The sequence below is a fragment of the Rhinopithecus roxellana genome, chromosome 21 (assembly GCF_007565055.1).
Source record: "Rhinopithecus roxellana isolate Shanxi Qingling chromosome 21, ASM756505v1, whole genome shotgun sequence".
Taxonomy (NCBI): domain Eukaryota; kingdom Metazoa; phylum Chordata; class Mammalia; order Primates; family Cercopithecidae; genus Rhinopithecus; species Rhinopithecus roxellana.
In genome coordinates this window covers 48,017,642-48,038,210 of record NC_044569.1, presented here as the reverse complement: position 1 = coordinate 48,038,210, position 20,569 = coordinate 48,017,642, and the positions used below count along the sequence as shown (strand labels likewise).

The 20,569-nt window shown below is 46.7% G+C and overlaps 1 protein-coding gene across 3 annotated transcripts in view; it reads right to left on the bottom strand.

The window, feature by feature from the left end:
• The window catches only part of MYO5B (myosin VB), a 387,050-nt gene that overhangs the window by 63,637 nt on the left and 302,844 nt on the right, over positions 1–20,569 (bottom strand). For all 3 annotated transcript variants that reach the window (XM_030925854.1, XM_030925855.1, XM_030925856.1), the window contains exons 21-22: positions 17,969–18,208; positions 10,289–10,522 (exon numbers count right to left, since the gene is read on the bottom strand). In XM_030925854.1, coding sequence (XP_030781714.1) covers positions 10,289–10,522; positions 17,969–18,208 — 474 coding nt within the window. The remainder of the gene's footprint in view (positions 1–10,288; positions 10,523–17,968; positions 18,209–20,569) is intronic.

The window sequence follows — 20,569 nt, the reverse complement described above, 5'->3', positions numbered from 1 at the left end:
TGCAATGAACAATCAAAAATAAATTAAGAAAACTATTCCACTATAATGGAATATTTAGGAATAAATTTAACAAGTATAAAACGAAAAAACATTATTGAAAGAAATTAAAGATCTTAATAGATGGAAAGACATCTTGAGATAACGGATCAAAACACTTTTTAAGATGGCAATACTCCTCAAATTCATCTACAGATTCAATGTAATCCTCACAAAGATCCTGCATGGCTTCTTTGCAGAAATTCATGAGCTGGTCCTTAAATTCATATGTATCTAGGGATCCAGAATACCCAAAGGATCTTGAAAAAAATGAACAAAGCTGGAATAATCACACTTCTAAATTTTAAAACTTACTAGAAGATAAAGTAATAAAGACAATGTGATACTGGCATAAAGATAGACATACTGATCAGTGAAACAGAATTGACTTTCACATTGACAGTCAATTGATTTTTGACAAGGGTGCCAAAACAATTCAATGAGGAAAAGAATAGTTTTAACCAAAGGTGCTGGAACAAATGGATACCTACATGGAAAAAAATGAAGCTGGACCACTACCTCGTAATATATAAAAATTAACTCAAAATGCATTAAAGACTTAAGCGTAAGGGCTAAAACTATAAAACTCTCAGAAGAAAACATAGTAACAAATCTTTGTGACCTTTGGTTTAGGCAGTGTTTTCTTAAATACAATGCCAAAAGCACAAGCAACCAAATTAAAAATAAGTTGAACTTCATTAAAATTTAAAGTTTCTATGCTTCAAACCATCAAGCAAGTGACAGGGCAACCCACAGAATGGGAAAAAATATTTTCAAATCACCTATCTGATACATCAGCAGCCCCCAAACATTTTGGCACCGGAGATCAGTTTGATGGAAGACAATTTTTCCACGGACCAGGGTGAGGGGGGAATGGTTTCAGCATGGTTCAAGCACTTCACATTTATTATGTACTGGTTACAGTGCTTAAATGCCATCTTTCCTTCCTCTCCTGGCTTTAAATTAAGCTCAAGGCACCGAGAGGTGAGTTAAGGGAGCAGCTTCCCCATCCTCAGCATCATGTAGAAAGGGGCAGGAAAAAATGGCAACATGCTGGAGCTCAGGATTGAGGTCACTGGCTCTCCCCACCCCAGGAAGTCAGAAGGCAGTGACTCTCACTTAAAGGTGACTCAGCCACTCTGGGGAGCTGCTAATGAGTGTGTAGTGGCCTTACATTAGGTTTGTTCTTTAAGGTCCCACATAGAAAAGTAGGATACACAATACAATACTATTGAGGGCTTGCAAAAGCTCCAAGCACTTTGTTAACACCCTTTTTTTGAGACAAGGTGTCACCCTGTTACCCAAGCTGGAGTGCTGTGGTGAGATCTCGGATCACTACAGCCTTGACTTCCCCGGGCTCGGGTGATCCTCCCACCTCAGCCTCCTGAGTAGCTAGGACTACAGGTGCATGCCAACATGCCCAGCTAATTTTTGTATTTTTAGTAGAGATGGGGGTTTGCCATGTTGGCCAGGCTGTTCTTGAACTCTTGGGCTCAAGAGATCTGCCCACCTTGGCCTCCTAAAAGTGGCTGGGTTTACAGGTATGAGCCACTGGCACCCGATCAACATTCTTAACACTCTAGAACTCCTTCAGATTTGAAGGAGTTTTTCAAGCTTTCTTTCCCCTCAATTCAAGCAGACTCAGTTTGTCTCATTCAGTTATCTGTGGACAGGCTTCCATGAGTTACAAGGAAGCTCTGACAAGCATGTTTTCAAAAGTCGTCCAGGTAATTCTGAGGCTCTAGAGGTTGAGAGCTGCTGGTCTTATGTTTTTATATCCAGCAGAACTCCTCACCCCACAAGTAAATGATAAGCATAGTCAGGGACTCACGGTATGGACAGTCAGGCAAAGGGGCTGGCTTTCTGCCCCACAGGAGGTCAAATCAGATAAAGCTGATAAAAATATACAGGCATCAAACTAATTATACCACGTTGTTATTCTTTGGCAATTTATTTTGCCAAAGAATAATAACATTTATTGCCTATAATATTTATTGCCTATAATAATTAATGCAACAGATGTTGTATGTCTTCAGAGGCTAAAATGTGACCTGGTGTTGAGGGCAAGGTACAGAAGAAAAAGCACTGACCGAGAGTGACAATGTTTTATCTGTAGAGGCACCCACTCACCAAGCCTAGTTCTGGCCCCTAGTATGACAAAGGGCAAGGCTGTCACTCATCCATCACACATTTCCTGATATACCTCTCTGTACCAGGAGCCTTGCCAGGGCTAGGGGATACCAAATGAGACAGACTGACTCATGGTAGTTGATATGGTTTGGACATTCATTTCCTCCAAATCTTGTGTTGAAATGTGATTCCTAGCATTGGAGGTGGGGCCTGGTGAGAGGTGACTGGGTGATGGGGGCGGATCCCTCATGAATGCTGTAGCACCATCCCCTTGGTGAACTCACCCTCACGGAGTTCACAACAGGAGGTGTAGGTGGCATACACACTGCTAACCATGGCACTCCCAGACTGTAGTCTTGGCTCGGGTTTTACATCATAGGTTGTTGCAATGAAGTCACATGTTTTTAGGTGGCATTCATAGGACTGGAGATTTCAGGACCCACTTGGTGATGATGTCATGCACTCTGTGCTGGTCAGATGGCATGTTCCATTTCAGAGGGATACTGACTGTGTGTAGGATGCTCAAAGGATGGTGAGGGGTCTTGGTCTTCTCAGGTGATCTACTGCTCTGTGAGCCATCTAGATATTAGGAGGATGTTAAGGGGAAGCAAAGTTTTCATTGCCCTAGCGTGAAGTCAGTGAGGGATGATTTCTCACTGAGTTCATGCGAGATGTGGTTGTTTAAAATCGTGTGGCACCTCCCCACACTCTCTTGCTCCCACTTTCGCCATGTGATGCCTGCTCCACCTTCAACTTTTGCCATGACTGGAAGTTCCCTGAGGCCCTTATCAGGACAGATGCCAGCACTACACTCCCCGTACAGACTACAGAACTCTGAGTCAATTAGACATTATTTACTTATAAATTATGCAGCCACAGTTTTTGTGTGTGTGTGTGTGTGTTTTTTTTTTTTTTGAGATGGAGTCTCCCTCTGTTGCCCAGGCTGGAGTGCAGTGGTGTGATCTCGGCTTATGGCAACTTCCACCTCCCGGGTTCAAGCAATTCTCCTGCCTCAGTCTCCTGAGTAGCTGGGATTACAGGTGTGTATACCACCATGCCTGGCTAATTTTTTTTTTTTGAATTTTTAGTAGAGATGGGGTTTCACCATATTGGCCAGGCTGGAATGGAACTCCTGACCTTGTGATCTGCCTGCCTCAGCCTCCCAAAGTGCTGGGATTACAGGCATGAACCAGCACACTCGGCCAAGATGTTTCTTTATAGTAATGCAAGAACAGTCTAATATAGTAGCTGTCCCTCAGAGAGTGTCCAGCCTGGCAGGACAGGTGCATACACAGTAATGATACCAATAAAGGCTGTAGCAGCTTCCTATAAGGCAAGGTTTTTCAGCCTTGACACTGTCAACATTCTCGGCTGGATAATTCTTTCTTGGGGGAGTAGGGGACTCTCCTGTGCATTACTGGGTGTTCAGCAGCATCCCTGGCTTCTACCCACTAGATGTCAACACAACACACCCTCCTCCCACCTTCAATTTGTGAAAACCACAATGTCTCCAGGCACTGCCATATGGCCCCTAATGGCTAAATCACCCTGATTGAGAATCACCACAATGAGGTGATTTAGAAGGAAAAGAAGGTAGCCTCAGGGTCCATGAAGGCTTCACAAGAGGTGGGGGGGTCATCTGGATTAGGCCTAGGTGGAATGTCTCAGGCAGCTGAGGGCCATTCTAGGTGGAAAGAATAAGTGCCTAAAGGTCTGGAAGGAGAAGGGCACAGGTTTGGGAATGTGAAGCGTTCTACATTGCCAAAACGTGTGGTTGCGGCAGGGGCACTGAGAAAAGTCAAGGCTGGGTAGGTAGAGGGAGGGAGAACAGCTTGTGAATGGCTTCTCTTCCTTTGTCCTCAGGAAACACTGAACTCCTCTTACTCCCCTAACTTGACCTGGGTGGGCCCAGCTCCTCTCCCCAGCCTCTTCCTGCCCTCCAGGATCTGCCTGAATATCTCACTGTTCCTTCTGCCAGGCTCTGATGTCCCCATTCTTTACTGGTTACTTTCTTCTCATTATTAGCTCTTGACCAGCATTCTCCTGGGAAATCTTCCTATACCACATGGGGTAGTGGGGGTGCCCCCGTGCTCGGTGTCCTGCTCTGACGGGGCCTGCACATCCCTCCAGAGCCCGTGGGACAGCATGCTCAGCCTGGACCAGAGTCCTCAACGCGGACCAAGGGACTATATCGCCAGACTGTCACATCCTCAGAACCCAGGCCACCGCCAGCACCTGAAAGCTTATCAAATGAATAGAAGGACCCTGCAGACCAAGTTAAGGAGTCTGCATTCCCTCAGTCACAAATAAGGGCTCCCTTTAAAATTGTTTTTTTTTTTTTAAATAAATGTGTTTATAGTTGACTAAAATATCTAGAATAAATGAGCTTGTTTAATCAAATAATTCAATTTAGGCAGCACATACAATGTAGGAAAAACACTCTTCAAATGCATCTAATTTGCTATCACTGGAGGCAGTTCACCACTCAATGACTTCATGAGCACCTTTAAATTAGCTTGTCAAATGATCAAAATAGATTTCACTTTTCTAGACATACAAGTAAAATAAAACTGAAAACAACCCAACAGGAGAAAACCGGTATGTACCTCTACAAAATAAAGCCTGGAGTGGTGCAATGAAGCATGATCTATGTCACAGTTAGGAAGGGAGGGGTCTTGCCTCATCCTGCCAGGAACAAGGCCGTACCCTCTGAATTAGCCAACCACTGGTAGGTTTTATAGCAGGCTGTGAAGTAACCAGACCTTACCATGGAGCGAAACTTTGCTTTCCCTTAACATCCTCCAATATCTAGATGGCTCACAGAGCAGTAGGTCACCTGAGAAGATCAAGACCCCTCGCCATCCTTTGAGCATCCTACACACAGTCAGTATCCCTCTGAAATGGAACATGCCATCTGACCAGCACAGAGTGCATGACATCATCACCAAGTGGGTCCTGAAATCTCCAGTCCTATGAATGCCACCTAAAAACATGTGACTTCATTGCAACAACCTATGATGTAAAACCTGAGCCAAGACTACAGTCTGGGAGTGCTGTGGTTAACAGCTTGCATGGCAGCTACATCTCCTGTTGTTTTTGAGGCTCCTTTCTTCCCTCTGTCTCCCTCTTTGATTCAGGAATGCAGGTCTCTGACTTAGCTTTGTTATTCTAAGCCATACATTAAAGTGGCATCAGGGGGATTTGTTTTTCTTGCTTGCCTAAACAATTTTGGAGGTAGGCCCATGTTTCTGATCTTTCATTAACAGCAGGAAAGGACCAATCCCACACTCAGCTCCATACCCAGAGGGGTGAGAGAATGCTTCCTCAATCATATTTCCCCAGGTACCAGCCAACCCCAGTCTTCCCAGCCAGCTAACACAACTGTTGGCAGACACAGCAAGTAACAAACTTCTGCAGCCAAATGGCCCCCACTTTGTGGTTGTCAGGGCTGCAGGGTATGATGGGAGATGCTTTAACAACATAAAGCAGGTGGCTGCATCCCCTGAGCATGATAAAAAACACCTTAGGTTTCAGGACTCATTCAACACCATTCAGCAGCATTTTTTTTTTTTTTTTTTTTTTTTTTTTTTTGGAGTTGGGGGAGTGGTTAGTCTTATCTCTTGCAGGCAATATTACTCAAAGCGTTTCTTCCAAAAGCTTATTTGGGACAGCTTATCAGAACCAACACCGGGGGAAAATCCTGTAACTATGAGGCTAATATAGTCCCTATTAAGTTACATAAACAAATGCCCCAGCAACATGCTAAAGAACTGTCTTTACTAGTTTGTCTTTGGGGATACAAATGTAGCTATGGGCTTTGTCTTTTTTTTTTCAAGTGGGATATCAGTACAGTAAGAAGAGCCAGCGCAAGGTTTCTAGTAGCAAACATGGGAAAACTGGTTGGACAATGCCGATCAGAAAAGGTTCCTCTGCCGTCTGTCCTTGAGGCTGTGCAGTTACCACATAATAAATTTACAGGCACAGCCCCAGGTAGGGGCAACACCTTTAATTCTCCAAAATCTTTAAGGGTTCATTTGACCATTTTCTGAGGATGTTCTTCTAAGTAAGCCCAGTATGAATTTGTTTTTTGAAGTAGCTGAGTTATTAAAGCAAAAGTTGAAAATCAACATCTTTTGGATAGTAAGACAACTTTGAAACGATGGCTAAAATGTCTTCCAAATGGTCATGCAGATGGGTTTTAATTCCTCTCCCACCCCTAAGCTCACAGAAGCTGAAGTGCCTAGGACAGAGTCGCTCATCTCTCTGGAGGTTTCACAAGTCAAGGCTGTCTTTGAAGTCAGAAGATCCTTCCTGACCTGACCGCACTGTGCTCCTGCTGTTTGCAGCCTCACTTATTCCACCTGAGCCCAGTGAGCACTTCATTGGTCCTCACACCCACCCAGCCTACTCATGCCCCAAGGCCAGTGCACGTGTGCCACACCTGTGGCCTGTTATCCCCAAATCGCCTTGGCTTATCTTCTCTTACTCAGGTGTCTTCTCAGAAAGACCTTCTCTGGCCATCAATGGTGAAACCACACCCCTCAGGCCCCCACAGGTCACCTCCATCTCCTTTACTCTGCTTCATGGTTGGTTGTAGCCCATGGTGGGTAATTCACGTTTGATTCCTGTCTATACTTTCTTCCCCCATCCCCACACATTTAAGCTCCTTAAGAATGAGAAGGGCTTTTTCAAACACCATTCACCTTTGCCCCAGTATGTAGTACAGGGTCTAATACATACAGGCATTCAAACACCTGCTGAATGAAGGACAATGAGCTTCTTGCTTTCTGCAGCAAGATAACGTCCTTCCAGAGACGGGCCAGGGTCCCCTTCCTAATAACCCTCAGCTTCCACATGAGTCATGAGTCCTGGTGCTGCTGAGAGCACAACCCCCTCTTGGCTGGTCAAAGTAGTTCTGCTCCATGCCTTTGGGGAGAAGGCTCAACACACTCTGCTGTGAAAGGCCCCATTCCCCAAGCCAGATCTCTCTACCTCTATTTGGAGAAATCAAAACCTTTATAACATGAACTACCCAAGGCAACCAACTAGCATCTAGTGGTTCTATGACTGATGTCTTGATACAATGCACAACCCAGCCCCACTTGTCTGAATGCTCAGTGCCTGGAGGCCTGCTAGTCATCTCTCACAAGGACCAGGGACCCCCCTTGAGAGCCAGGCACCTGGCTGTGGGTGGTTCCTCCTGACCCATCATAGCCCTGCACCAAGCTAAGCCTTGCTGTGGTCCCACTGAGTAGCCATCAGAGTAGATTCTGAATGAGCTATCACTTCTGTGCCTAGGGCAGCCCTGGGGGCCACCTCTCTTTCACCAAACAGAGCAGCCATGCAAAACAGCACAGCTGCACAAAGGCAGCTGGCATAGGGATCGCTGAAGCTTTCAAAAAGAACGAAATGTACACAATGCACAGGCTAAAAGGGAAGGAGGCTAAGGGCCTGGGTGTGGACTACCCTGTGGAAGGCGCCAAAACAACGGATACGTTTAGTAGAAAAGAATGTCATCTAATTTATGCAACAGAGCTGCTCTGGACTCTGTGGACACAGAGATGAATTCCTGCCCTCAGGGAGACTTGGCCTCCCACAGGCCAAGGCAGGGCAGCCACATGGCTCGCCAATTAATATCGTCAGAGATGGCAAGCCCAGAGTTTTCCAGCATAGCAGTTCCAATACGACACTCGCTGCCTTTGCTGATGGAAATATCAAACTCATTAATTAAACATCTACTGGCGGTCAGGCCCCTCACTGTGCTTGGCTGGTCTCATCAATCTCGCTCAATGCATAGCAGGCCCCTGCTCAAGCCCCGGAGGAAACCGACTGTCTGATTACTCAGCATTTATTGAGAGGGACACAGTGCCTTTGATAAATACTATACCCTGAGGAGGCACAAAAGACAAAACAAAAAAAGCCAGCCAGCTCATCTACCTCCCTTCAACGACCACAACAAAAAGATTCTGAAGATTCTAAAGAATGTTTGCTTCCGCTTTTTCTTTTCCAGGACATGCCACTTCATTAGTCATCTCCTGTTGGTTTCTGAGTGTTACTGAGTTGGAATTTGCTTACATTTGGGGTAGGGAAGGGGCTTTTGCACTACTCTGCTCCTAGCGTTCCCCTCCTTGCAGCATCCTTAATTTTTTGTTATCAATTCCAAGCTCTAATTTTCTTTAAGACCTATGCCAGCATATTATTGCTAGGGAAGAGTAGCAACATTTCTCACGGAGAGGAGGAGGGAGTCTGCCTCTCTGTTTTGCTCTTCCAATGAAGATTTTCACATTATAAACTCTTACGCACTCCCTTTGATGGAGACTTGGGTTTTTAGAGTGCTGAAGTCCCCAAGTTGTAGCATTTAGCATGAAGCAGGGAAGCGGGGCTGGGCTAGTCAAGTGCTATCTGTCGAGGCAGAGATAGGTGAGACCTGATTTTGTGGATCTTCTCGGTAAACAGACTTTGCAGGTGTCTGATCTGACTGGGACACATATGCAGGGAAGGTTTTTTCTCCCAGGGTCACTATTCTCAGGAGTCTCCAGTTCTATTCTTGATCCTTTCTGACTTTGGACCTCACCTTCTGGTTTTTATTCATGTAGAAAGGTTACCATCCCATTCATCTGCTCCCAAGGGTAGACAAACCACAAGTGTGGAATTCCATGATTTGTAGGTTACAAGGCTTGTAGCCACATTTAACAGGAGTTCCCAAGCACCACATGCTTTCTCCTAAAGGATGAATCCACTTCATGCCTTGTGGTGGGCAGGCTGGCAGGTGACTTATCTGGGCAGAGGGTCTTGTGGTACCTCAAAGCAACACATCAGGAGGGTGGCCTTTTATGGGAAGCTCACATCTTACTTTTGTCTTCCCTTAATCCCCACACCTGGATCCCACCTCTGGCTCCTGGGGTCTGGGTGAAGGCAGGAGCTGATGGTGCTGAGGCCGGAGATGGGAAGAAGATCTATGCAAGCCCAGCAAGGGCCGGCACTGTAGGCTCTAACCCCCATGGGTGTCTGTGTATTCCTCAGCTGCATGTGAGGGCTCAGGCCAGGAAAAGGCAATGGGAAATAGAAGACAGAAGGACTCCCACATAGGGCCAAGGGCCTCTGCTCCTTCCAGAAGCCAAACACAATCTCATAGCGGCGGCCAGGTGCAAGTCCAGAAGAGGCCTTGGAGATTATCTGAACCAACTTTTATAAATATACACACAGATGAAGGAACTAAGGCCAGGGAGGCTTTCTGCACATGCTTGGGAATGGCAGAGAGGGGATGAAGTCTGGAGACTCCAAGGTCTACCCCAGAGCCCTTCCTGCAGCAGCATCCAGCCTGCCCCAATTTTGAAGTTGTTACTCCAACACCCTGAACACTGGGTCTCTCCCTCTTAGATTCCCACCCACTGCAACTCCGCATTGATGGACAGACACTGAACAAGTGGGCAATATGGTATTTTCCCTGTGGCTTGTAGAGATGGGGTGGGAGATGGTGGTGGGAGGCAGAACAGCAATGACCCAAATCTGTGGGGGGCTCTCCAGGAGCCCTTGGGACTTCCCTGGCTGGAACAGTTATCTTGGCAGTGGAGCAGGGAATTTCTGTGCCCTGATGTTCAGGGTTGGGGCAAAACTCAGGAAGTTCTATTTCATGGCGTAAGAAATAAGCCCACCAGGGTGGAGGTGACAGGCTGAGACTTTCAATGTTCAAAGGGGAGGCATCTCTGCCAAAGCACAATGCTACATCATGGGCAGGGGTGCCCAGAGGCTGCCCTCCCCAGCAGGCAACATTAAGATCAGCCCCAGCCTCTGTCGCAGCTTTCTTGCCAACGAGGATGCAGGCCACCAAGCCAGCCCTGGGCCTAACTCTAGACCATAAAAACAATGGTCACAGGCAGACGCCATTTGTCCCTCCCAGGGGATGCCACAGTGTCCAGCTAACAGCAGACATGCAGTCATGCTTGTGTGGGTTTCCCCAAAGCATGCCACTTTCTGTCCAGACACAGATGAATGGTCAGTCTGTGGACATGAGCCCAAGATCATGGCAATTTTACCACTTGAAGCAGCAGTGGTCTCTGAGGGGTGGCTCCGTGTGCCCACCCACTGCTTACCAGCGCCGGCCCCTCTGGCCTGAGCATACCTTCCTCAGCTCGTCCTTCTCCCTACTGTGCGCATCCTCCAAGATCTTGCGCTCCGAGTGGGCCCTCTGCAGCTCCGTGCGCAGGCTCTCCACCTCCTCCTGCAGACTCAGGCTGGGGTCCTCACCCAGGCTCTGCTGGTAGTGCGCCAGCTCCTTCTTCAGCCTCTCTACCTCCATGGTGTATGTGGAGGTGGTCATGGACAACTGCTCCGACAGTGTCTTGAACTCTTTGTTCTGTGGAGAACATCAGCAAACAAGGAGAAGGGAGAGGAAGGGGTTGGGGGGAGAAGGGGTTATTTTACCAGGAAAAAAGCATGAAGGCAATCAAAAAAGGAACTTCCAAGGTGGGATTAAGTCTCACAATCATTGCACGCTCAAGTGCTTGCCTGGCATCTCCCTAACAAAACACTATTGTGAACTTACAGAAACAGGGGAAAACAAAGAACAGCAACACTGGCATTCAAAGAGTTCGAGAAGCTTTCCTGAGCATGTGCAGAGCTGGAAGCTGCCTGGTAGTGGGTGGCTCTATGTCGGGCTGGGTGGATCCTACACCTTATTTTTAAGTTGCAGAAACAAAGAAGCTGGCTCCCTAGGTTTGCAGCCTTCACTTTTTAGGTTTCCCTGCTCTTTCATACTGAGCCCTCCTGCCTGTGGACTTGCCAGCACAAAGAGCTGCAACCTAATCGCTGGCTCTGAGACAAAGGACCCCTTTAGCATCCCCTCTTCCAAGGAGGCCCTCCATGGGGCCTTGGGATCTCTTTCACCACCTGTCAGCCATGGCTTGCCCTATAAGACTCTAAGACTCAGGGAACTGATGCCCTGATCCACCCTGCCCAGACCATGCTTCTGCAGATGGGGTACCCAATCCCAGCCCACTCAGGCAACACACAGGTGTGAAGCATCCCCCATGGGCCCAGAGCCCTAAGAAGCTAGTGCTGGTATCAAATGCTACTATAAATTATGGGCAGAAATCAGCACCGCAAGAGTTGAGAGCATCAGCTAAGAGTGGTCAGTGGGGAAAGTGGAGAGGAAGAAACAGGGCTCTCCAAATCATCAAGCAGGCAACAATGGTCATTGATTATTCTTCATTGCTCTGGTCTGCAGGAGCACCAGGCAGAAAAGAGCTAGTGGCCAAATCACTGATAAGCTGGAGCATCCAGGAATCAACGATTAATTCACATAAGAAATTAAACTTCACAGAAAACAGTGAGGAGCAGCAAAAGAAAAGCCCTTGGACCCTGTAAAATGCCACACATGCTGTAGGGCCTTGTGGTTGTGACCAGTACGGCAATGCACAAGCCAGCAGTCCATTTCCTGCACCGACACAACAGAATGAGACATGCTACCCGCTCCCCAACACTCTGTGGGAACCTCCCAGTTACAACCTGACACACCTTCAAGCCTGGTCTGCTGGTCAGCCATGTTCTAAGGCATCACAAAGAAGAAATCCAATCAAGCAGATTCTACTTGAAAACCCCAATTCATGTCTATATTATCCACTCCAGTCTGGGTCTCCACTGGAGGCTGAGGGTCTCTGCACAGGGGAGTGGGGCAGAGGGAGGAAACACATGCTGGGGTAGCCACCCTCTGACTTCATCTCTGCTCTGGGCTAGACATGAGGTATGGCCCAGCTGCTTTCTCTAGATGGCATAGCCTGGGTCAGATCACTAGGAGTGGGAGGGTAACTAGGTGGGGGTCTCCAGGTAGAGCTTGTTGGGGTATGAAGAGAGGCACAAATGGTAACAGGAGGCACATCGTGTCCTGCTATTGACAAAGATGGTACCTCAGAACCCTAATGCAAAGTATGATGTATCCAGAAGGCTCAGCTGCATTGATCTTGACATCACCTGAGACCTGGCTCAGGGATGTCAGTGAGTTGAGAGGCTGGAGCTGGACAGACCTGTGCTCAGACCCCAGCTCTATCGTTGATCAGCTGTGTACATCCGACCTAGTCATCCAACCTTTCTGTGCCCCAGTGTCCTCAGGTATAAAGCAGGAATATAACAGTAACTCCTGCTCAGAAGGTGGTTATCAAGATTAGGGAGATAAAGTACTTTGTTAGGGGCTCAGAAAACATCAGCTATCTTCCTTGTTCAGGTTCTCTATGGAGAACCCTGGAGAGATGCCTGAGTCTTTGGATCTCTGGGGTGTGCGTGGGGAGCTCCTATGTCTTGTCATGGGCATCCAGATATGGTCACTGGGGACTTGTGGAGGCAGTGCGTTTTCTGTTCTGGACATTTGACTTCAGAAGGGTAGGCCCCAGAAGGCTTGTCCTTGCACCTGTAGGTGTCACAGCTGTGCAGCCAAGCCTGGAAGAGGGCAGGGCATGGGATGCCCACTCCCTTGGAGACCCCAGAAACCCTCCCTGCCATGTTACTGCCCCAAAGACTTTCCAGTGGAACAAGATATGGAGGTGGAAGGCAGTGATACTGACGATCTTGACCTTGTGTGGCTCTAGGCTAATGAATGTATCTGTGTCTTAGTTATTAGCAAAAAAAGTAAAGAAAAAAATTTAACTTTATTTTCAATTTTTCTAGGTACATAGGTGTGCATATTTATGGGGTACATATGATGTTTTGATAGATATGCAATGTGAAATAAGCACATCATGAAGAATGGGATACCCCAGAAATAAATTTTAAAAATAGAAAAAAGCTTACAGAATAAGGATGTCAAGAAATAAAATATTTTTGTACAGTTGCACATTTGTGTTTTAAGCTAAGCGTTATTACAAAAGGGCCAAAAGTTAAAAGTATTATTTATAAAGTAAAAACATTACAGTACTCCAAGGTTAGTTATTGAAGAAAAACAATTTTCTAGTAAGCTTAGTGTAGCCTAAGTGTACAGTTTATAAACTCTACAGGAGTGGACAGTTTATAAACTCTACAGGAGTGGACAGTTTATAAACTCTACAGGAGTGGACAGTTTATAAACTCTACAGGAGTGGACAGTTTATAAAGTCTACAGGAGTGGAAAGTAATGCCCTGGGCCTTCACATTCACTCACCCGACACAGCTTCCAGGCCTGCAAGTCCCATTCATGGTAAGTGCCCTATATAGGTGTGCCATCTTTTACACCATATTTTTATTATCCCTTCTCTATGTTTAGATATGTTTAGATACACAAATACTTACCATTGTGTTACACCTGCCTATGGTATTCAGTACCGTAACATGCTGTACAGGTCTGTAGCCTAGGAGCAATAGGCCATACCACATAGCCTAGGTGTGTAGTAGGCTACACCATCTAGGTTTGTGTAAGTGAAATCTATGATGTTCACACAACTACAAACTCTCCTAACGATGTATTTCTCATAAGATACACCTGTCATTAACAGATGCATGACTGTATATTATATATATATGCATGATTACATATAATAAATTTAACATATTTACAAAGTGACTACTAAGTATATGGAATCAAATTGATTTAAAAAGCTACTGACTCCATATATTTATGTCATATTTTTCACATAAAACATATTTAAGGATAACCTTATATTCATAAGTGTCTAAGGAACTTTACTCTCATTATAAATAAATTGTAAGTTAAACTGGCCAACTCTAAACGTGTGCTTGACTAAAGTCAGGCAGAGAGCCGAGTTCACGGACTGCTTCGTTTTGCTGAATGATGTCATACCACAGCCTATCCCAGGGACACTGTAAGAAATGGTCTCAAGAACCAGCACTGTATATGTCACTGCAGGATATGGTGAAGGATGTGGTTTGTCACGTCACAGATTATGAAAGCCCACAGGAACAACATGTCAGCACCAGGGACAGCTCCAAATCCTCTTGAACTGCATGGTTCTTTTCTGTTAAGAACTCTCAAGCCACTCAGTTTCCTTCCTGTTACTGTTTGCGTGGAAACTTGGTGCCAAAGTTGCATCTTTTCCTTCCAGTTGGGTGTACAAGGCCTTAGGATATGAATTTTGGGTGCTAACCTTACCCTGGTTTTATCTTCGTTTCCTCCCTTACTGACTTCTTGGCAGTGAGGATACTTTTTTAGGAAAAAGCTTCCCAGGGTATTCTAGAGTACAGTCCTGGGATAGGAACCTTACTCTTGCCAGATCATGGTATCAGTGAATTTTTGAGCTAGATGTTACCTTAGAGATCTCAGGCGAATCCCCTTGGAAGAACGAAAGGCCAAATCATTTCCAAGCTATCAGCTCTGGTGGTGAATATAACTGAGACAGAATCCAGGCCTCTGTCCAGTGGGGATTCTGTCTACTCCCTGTGCTGTTCTGACAAATACCTTGGGACACCTTCACCTGTGGTGTCCTTGGTGTTCGCAGATCCTCCCCTTCTGGCTTAAAAACCTTGTGTGCCCAGAGGACCACTGCCTAAATTGTCTCAGAGAATTACAGGAAAAAAAAAAATTCACATGCAAACAGCTGGCCCCATCTGCTAAGAGACTGCAAAGAAACAAGCCCCTATATAGAGCTCTAATGCAGATTACGTCGATGCTTCCTCTTGTAACAGAGTGTCAAGCATGTTATTTGACACTGGGTCACACTCCCCACTTTAAATGCCAGCTGGTCCCAAGGACAATGCTATCTGTATGGCCATGAACCCTAACTAAGGCTAAGAGTCTCCCTTGGACTGAGGAGTTCTCCTGACATGTTCCTAGAGTCTCCCAATAGCTAGAGATCTTATAGTTTGGTCAGAGGTGGCAGAATATACTTGAAACCAGCCTGCCAAGTTTCAATCCCAGCCATGTTACTTACTAGCTGTGTGACCTCAGTCAGACTACTTAACCTCTGTGTGCCTCAGTTCATTCATCCTTAAAATGGGGATATTAATATGTATCTCCTTGGGTTCTGATGGGGATTAAATGAGTTAATATGTGAGAAGAGCACAGGGTGCCTAGGCAGGTAGTGCAGGCAAGGGCACAAGAAAGCAAGAGCTTATCCACCCCTCCCGCCTTTTCTGATCACCCTCTACACACAGGGCATCCTGCCCAGGGTAGCTAACACCTGCCACCACTCACAGATGTTTGTCAAGCAGGAAGCTTAAGCAAAAAGCTTTTTTTTTTTTTTTTTTTAAATAGACCATTTAAATCTGCTTTTCTTTGATTTTTCAAGCACGTGGATTGTAAAATGCTAGATTTATTTTTATCCTCTCAAGTTAACTTTAGAAATCAGCAATGCCGATGCAGAGCCCTATGGCTGGAAAGCAAGGGCTGGGGGAACCAGCATGTACACAGGGCTCCCAGCAGGGTGCAGCGGTCAATGCCTACTCATCCCTGAGACTGCACTCTGGCTGGAAGGTTAACTTACAACATTTGACTAAGCAAGTCTTTTCTTCTTGTCAACAGCCACAATAGCCACCACCACCTTGGCATGCTTTGTGCTTGTGTTTTTCAAAGGGCCAGTGCCAGACAGCAGACCTTTTTCTTTGCATTCCTATCCCACTGAGTGGATGTGCCCTCCTCCCTGACCTGGCATATCACAGCAGGCCAACCAGGGGCAGGCATCAAGGTCCCCACCCTGTGCCTGGGCTCTCTCCCTTGCTTCCCCAGTAAGGAGCCAAGCCAAACAAGGCACCCTGTAGAACTCACACAGAGAAACACCCAGTAACAGTCTCTTCTCAGAAAGACTTGTCTTTTGCAAGAACCGGGAAACAGAGGCATTCTAGTGCTATCTCTGCACCACTTATGGGTTCCGGTTCAGGGCAGATGGCTTAGGTGTAAAATGCTTTTTCCTGCCCTACCAGGTCACAAGAAGCTTTAAAAAATGCCCAGTATAGAATAGATACATTAAAACCCAATGACTTCCAAGACCATACCTGGTGGCTCCAACTCTAAAATTCTCTGTTTCTCCATGCCACACACACTCTTCATGTCCTTTCCTTCCCTAGGAGGCACCCTCCAGGGCACCTCAGAAGCCTGGTTCTGTGGTCACTTCTACACCCTGCATGTACAAAGTAACAGTGGGCCTCCATTCAACTCTGGGAGCCAAATGCAGCAGTGGGCGTGCATGGGAAAGGATTGAAACCCTTCAGTAATGTTTGGGGTTAAAAAGCCAGCACTGCCCTCATTATGGCTGTGGGATCAGAGCTGAGGTAGGATCCTGGTCCCAGCACTTTCTATTTCTGTGACTTTGACAAGGGACTTGATGTCTCTGGCCTACCATTTCCTCACATACAAAACGATCTCACAAAATTGTATGAAGATCAAATAAGAGTGAACACAAAACACATACTGCAGAGCTCGGCACATGGCAGGCGCTTGGAAAATCTTTAGGAGGATCAGTGCTGTTCACCCTGTTGGCATAAGATTTCCTCCCTTATGAAACAGCACGTGACGTATGTCACAGCCATCCTCTGTCCAGCAAGACCAGCAAAGCACCTGAAACAGCCAGGCATCCAATAAAGGTCTTCTGAAGGGAAGGAGGACTAGCCATGTGGGCTACCAAAAAGTGTGAGCCTCATCTATTCCATCAGACAGAGCTAAGTGTTCTGTGCGTGTCTCTAATCTTTTGTACTACTTTGTGCAGTACCTAACCCCCCACAGGGATTTTAATCAATGGCTTGTTACTCCTGTGATTGGCTGACATGGGAAGGTGGCCAGGGTAGAAAGAGGACAAAGCTTAAAAATAAGAGTGCTAACCATTTTTCAAGTTTCTCCTACTGCATACCAGGCCCTGCATATGCATTAGGCCATTTATTCTTCTTTCAGCCCTGTCAGCCCCATTTTATGGATAAGAAAAGAGGCTCGGAGTAGTCACATCAGTCACTCAACTTTTAAGCGAAGAACTGAATTCTGATTTCCCAAGCAAATGCTCTTTCCAAAAGAGGCAGACAGACAGACAGGTAGATAGAGAGGCAGAAGGGCAAAGTGATGCAGAGCATGGGCTCTGGAGCCAGACAGCTGGGGTTCAAACCTCGGCCCTGCCACTGCCACCTGTGTGACTTTAGGATGCTGTGCCCTTCCAGTGTCCTCAATTGTACAAAAAGGGGGATGGTAACACTTGCTGTAGGAGGGCCGCTATATTAGACCAGCTACTCCAGACAAAGCGCCAGCCTCATGCCCCGCACAGCAAGCTCTCCATGCACATCAGCTGCTGCTGCATTATCCTATGCCACCCCTGCAAGGGCAAAACACCAGCACCTTGGGCTAGTGTGTCAGTTTCCTATTGCTGCTGCAACAACTTACCACCAAGTTATGACTCAAGATAGCATAAATCGTTGTCTACAGCTCTGGAGGTCAGGAGTCTGAAGGGGTCGGCAGGGCTGCATTCTTTCTGGATGCTATAGAGGACAGTCCACATCTTTGTCTTCTCTGGCTTCTCAAGGTTGCCTGCACCTCTCCCACCTCTGATTCTGTCATCACTTCTCCTCTGAACCTGACCCTCCAGCCTCCCTCTTACAAGGACCCCTGTGATTATATCAAGCGCACCTGGCTCATCTGGGATACTCTTCCCATCCTACAGTTCTTAATTGCATCTGCAAAGTCCCTTTTACCACATAAGGTAACACACTCACAGACCCTAGGGCTGAGGGTATCTTCAGGGGCCACTGATCTGCCTGCCACAGTTGGTATCTGCTGTGGTCTGAGGACATCTGTGCTCCCTTGGGTCTTCGGCATGTGCCATTCCCCAAGGAAGCCATGGGCTCTCTCAAACATGTTCCAGTACCCCAGCCCCTGACACCCACGTAGCAAGTTGCGGACACTGACCTGCTCGTCGATCTTCCGCTGTAGCTGGACCACTTTGTTCTCCATGCCCACGTTGAGACGTTTCAGATGCTCTGCTGAGCGGGCCTCGATCCTGAGGGTCTTCAGCTCCCGCCTGGCCTTGAGCATCCGGAAGGCACATTGGATGACAATGGCTGCATCCCGCAGCTGCCGGAAGTGCCTGCGCGCCATCCAGCCCCGCACGTGCTTCTGGATGGTGGTGGCCTTGTGCTCCATGAGGATCTGGTGGGGGACAAGGACACACATCTTGTGAGTTTGCACTGCAGGACAGGAGTGAAGGAAGCATACATCGCTGCCTGTGGAGGGGAGAGCCCAGGGCAGCCTTAGTTCTAGGAGTTGCACAGAGAATGTGCCCCCTAAGATCTAAGGCTTGTGGTTGCTTTATAACACATTTTAGCAAGGTTCTGCAGCCCACGTATCCACAGGGAATCAGCTGTCAAACTCGTTTCAGCTTTGTTTTATGGGTTAGGAAATCAGTCTGAAAACCTCAAAGGTGTAGGGGTCTAATGATCATCCACTTGCTCTCTCCCCACTTAACAGGTGGAGGTCCCCTCCTGGTGGCACTGAGTTGGAAATGAGATGCTTCAGTGAGTGTCCACAGCAGGCTAATGACTTATAATCACAAACTTGGTGTGTAACTCACTGGGTTTTCTTTTTTTTTTCCTACCAAGTTGAAAAACCACTCAGGAAATGAAAGCATCATCAGTGTGCTCGCCCTAATACCTGGCAAAATAAATGTGTGGAATAAATGAGTAACCAAGCAAACAGGCTGAGTGACGAACAGTGCCGCAGCCATGAATGACAGAGCTGGGAGCCACATCAGGGCTCATTCTTTGAACGTGCTGGCCCTGCTGAGTGCCTCCCAAACATCACCTGCCCCTTCCATGGGAGCAGCACACCAATGCCACCCATCATCCAAGAACACTCACAGAACCTTCTCCCGCTGGCCTGGGATTCTCCACATATTATTACACCAGGGTGTGCTGTACCCTGACCACATTTTCATTATCAATTTAATGTTTCACTTTTATTATTTAGAAAATCACACCTTTTTTTTTTTTTTTTTTGAGACGGAGTCTCGCTCTGTCGCCCAGGCTGGAGTGCAGTGGCCGGATCTCAGCTCACTGCAAGCTCCGCCTCCCGGGTTTACGCCATTCTCCTGCCTCAGCCTCCCGCCACCTCGCCCGGCTAGCTTTTTGTATTTTTTAGTAGAGACGGGGTTTCACCATGTTAGCCAGGAGGGTCTCGATCTCCTGACCTCGTGATCTGCCCATCTCGGCCTCCCAAAGTGCTGGGATTACAGGCTTGAGCCACCGCGCCCGGATGAGAAATGCAAATCAAAACCACAACGAGATACCATCTCACACCAGTTAGAATGGCAATCATTAAAAAGTCAGGAAACAACAGGTGTTGGAGAGGATGTGGAGAAATAGGAAGACTTTTACACTGTTGGTGGGATTGTAAACTAGTTAAACCATTATGGAAAACAGTATGGCAATTCCTCAAGGATCTAGAACTAGATGTACCATATGACCCAGCCATCCCACTACTGGGTATATACCCAAAGGATTATAAATCATGCTGCTATAAAGACACATGCACACGTATGTTTGTTGCGGCACTATTCACAATAGCAAAGACTTGGAATCAACCCAAATGTCCATCTGTGACAGACTGGATTAAGAAAATGTGGCACATATACACCATGGAATACTATGCAGCCATAAGAAAGGATGAGTTTGCGTCCTTTGTAGGGACATGGATGCAGCTGGAAACCATCATTCTCAGCAAACTATCACAAGAACAGAAAACCAAACACTGCATGTTCTCACTCATAGGTGGGAACTGAACAATGAGATCACTTGGACTCGGGAAGGAGAACATCACACACTGGGGCCTATCATGGGGAGGGGGGAGGGGGGAGGGATTGCATTGGGAGTTATACCTGATATAAATGACGAATTGATGGGTGCTGACGAGTTGATGGGTGCAGCACACCAACATGGCACAAGTATACATATGTAACAAACCTGCATGTTAGGCACATGTACCCTAGAACTTAAAGTATAATAAAAGATAAATAAATAAAAAAAGAAGTTAACACAATCACCCAAAAAACAAAAAGAAAACTTAAAAAAAAAAAAAAAAAAAGAAAATCACACCTTCTGTGATCATAGAAGAGACAGCTGTTCATTTAATGAAAAAGAAAACCATTTTAGACATTTTCTTCCAATTCAAGTCAGCTCTGTGCTTCAGATGTGTTGGTTCTACCTGGTTGAACAGATGTGTCCCGATGTGGGGCTTCCAAACCCAAGGGTTTTGGCTTCACTGGAACAACACAAAGTGCAAGAGCCTGGCAGGGAAAGGTCGGGTCTCCCTCCTGACCTCACCGTGTTGGGCTTCAAGCTCCTGCTCCGTTAAACAGAGGGGTTAGACCTGATGATGCCCAATACCACCGCCTGCTCTCAAGTATGAATGAGCCCTAGGTGGGTCACCTGGCCCTGCTGTTGGCTGGTCTGGGTAGGTGACCTGGCTTCTCTGAGCAACTCAGTTATCAGAAGGGGTATGAAAACTGCTGTGGTT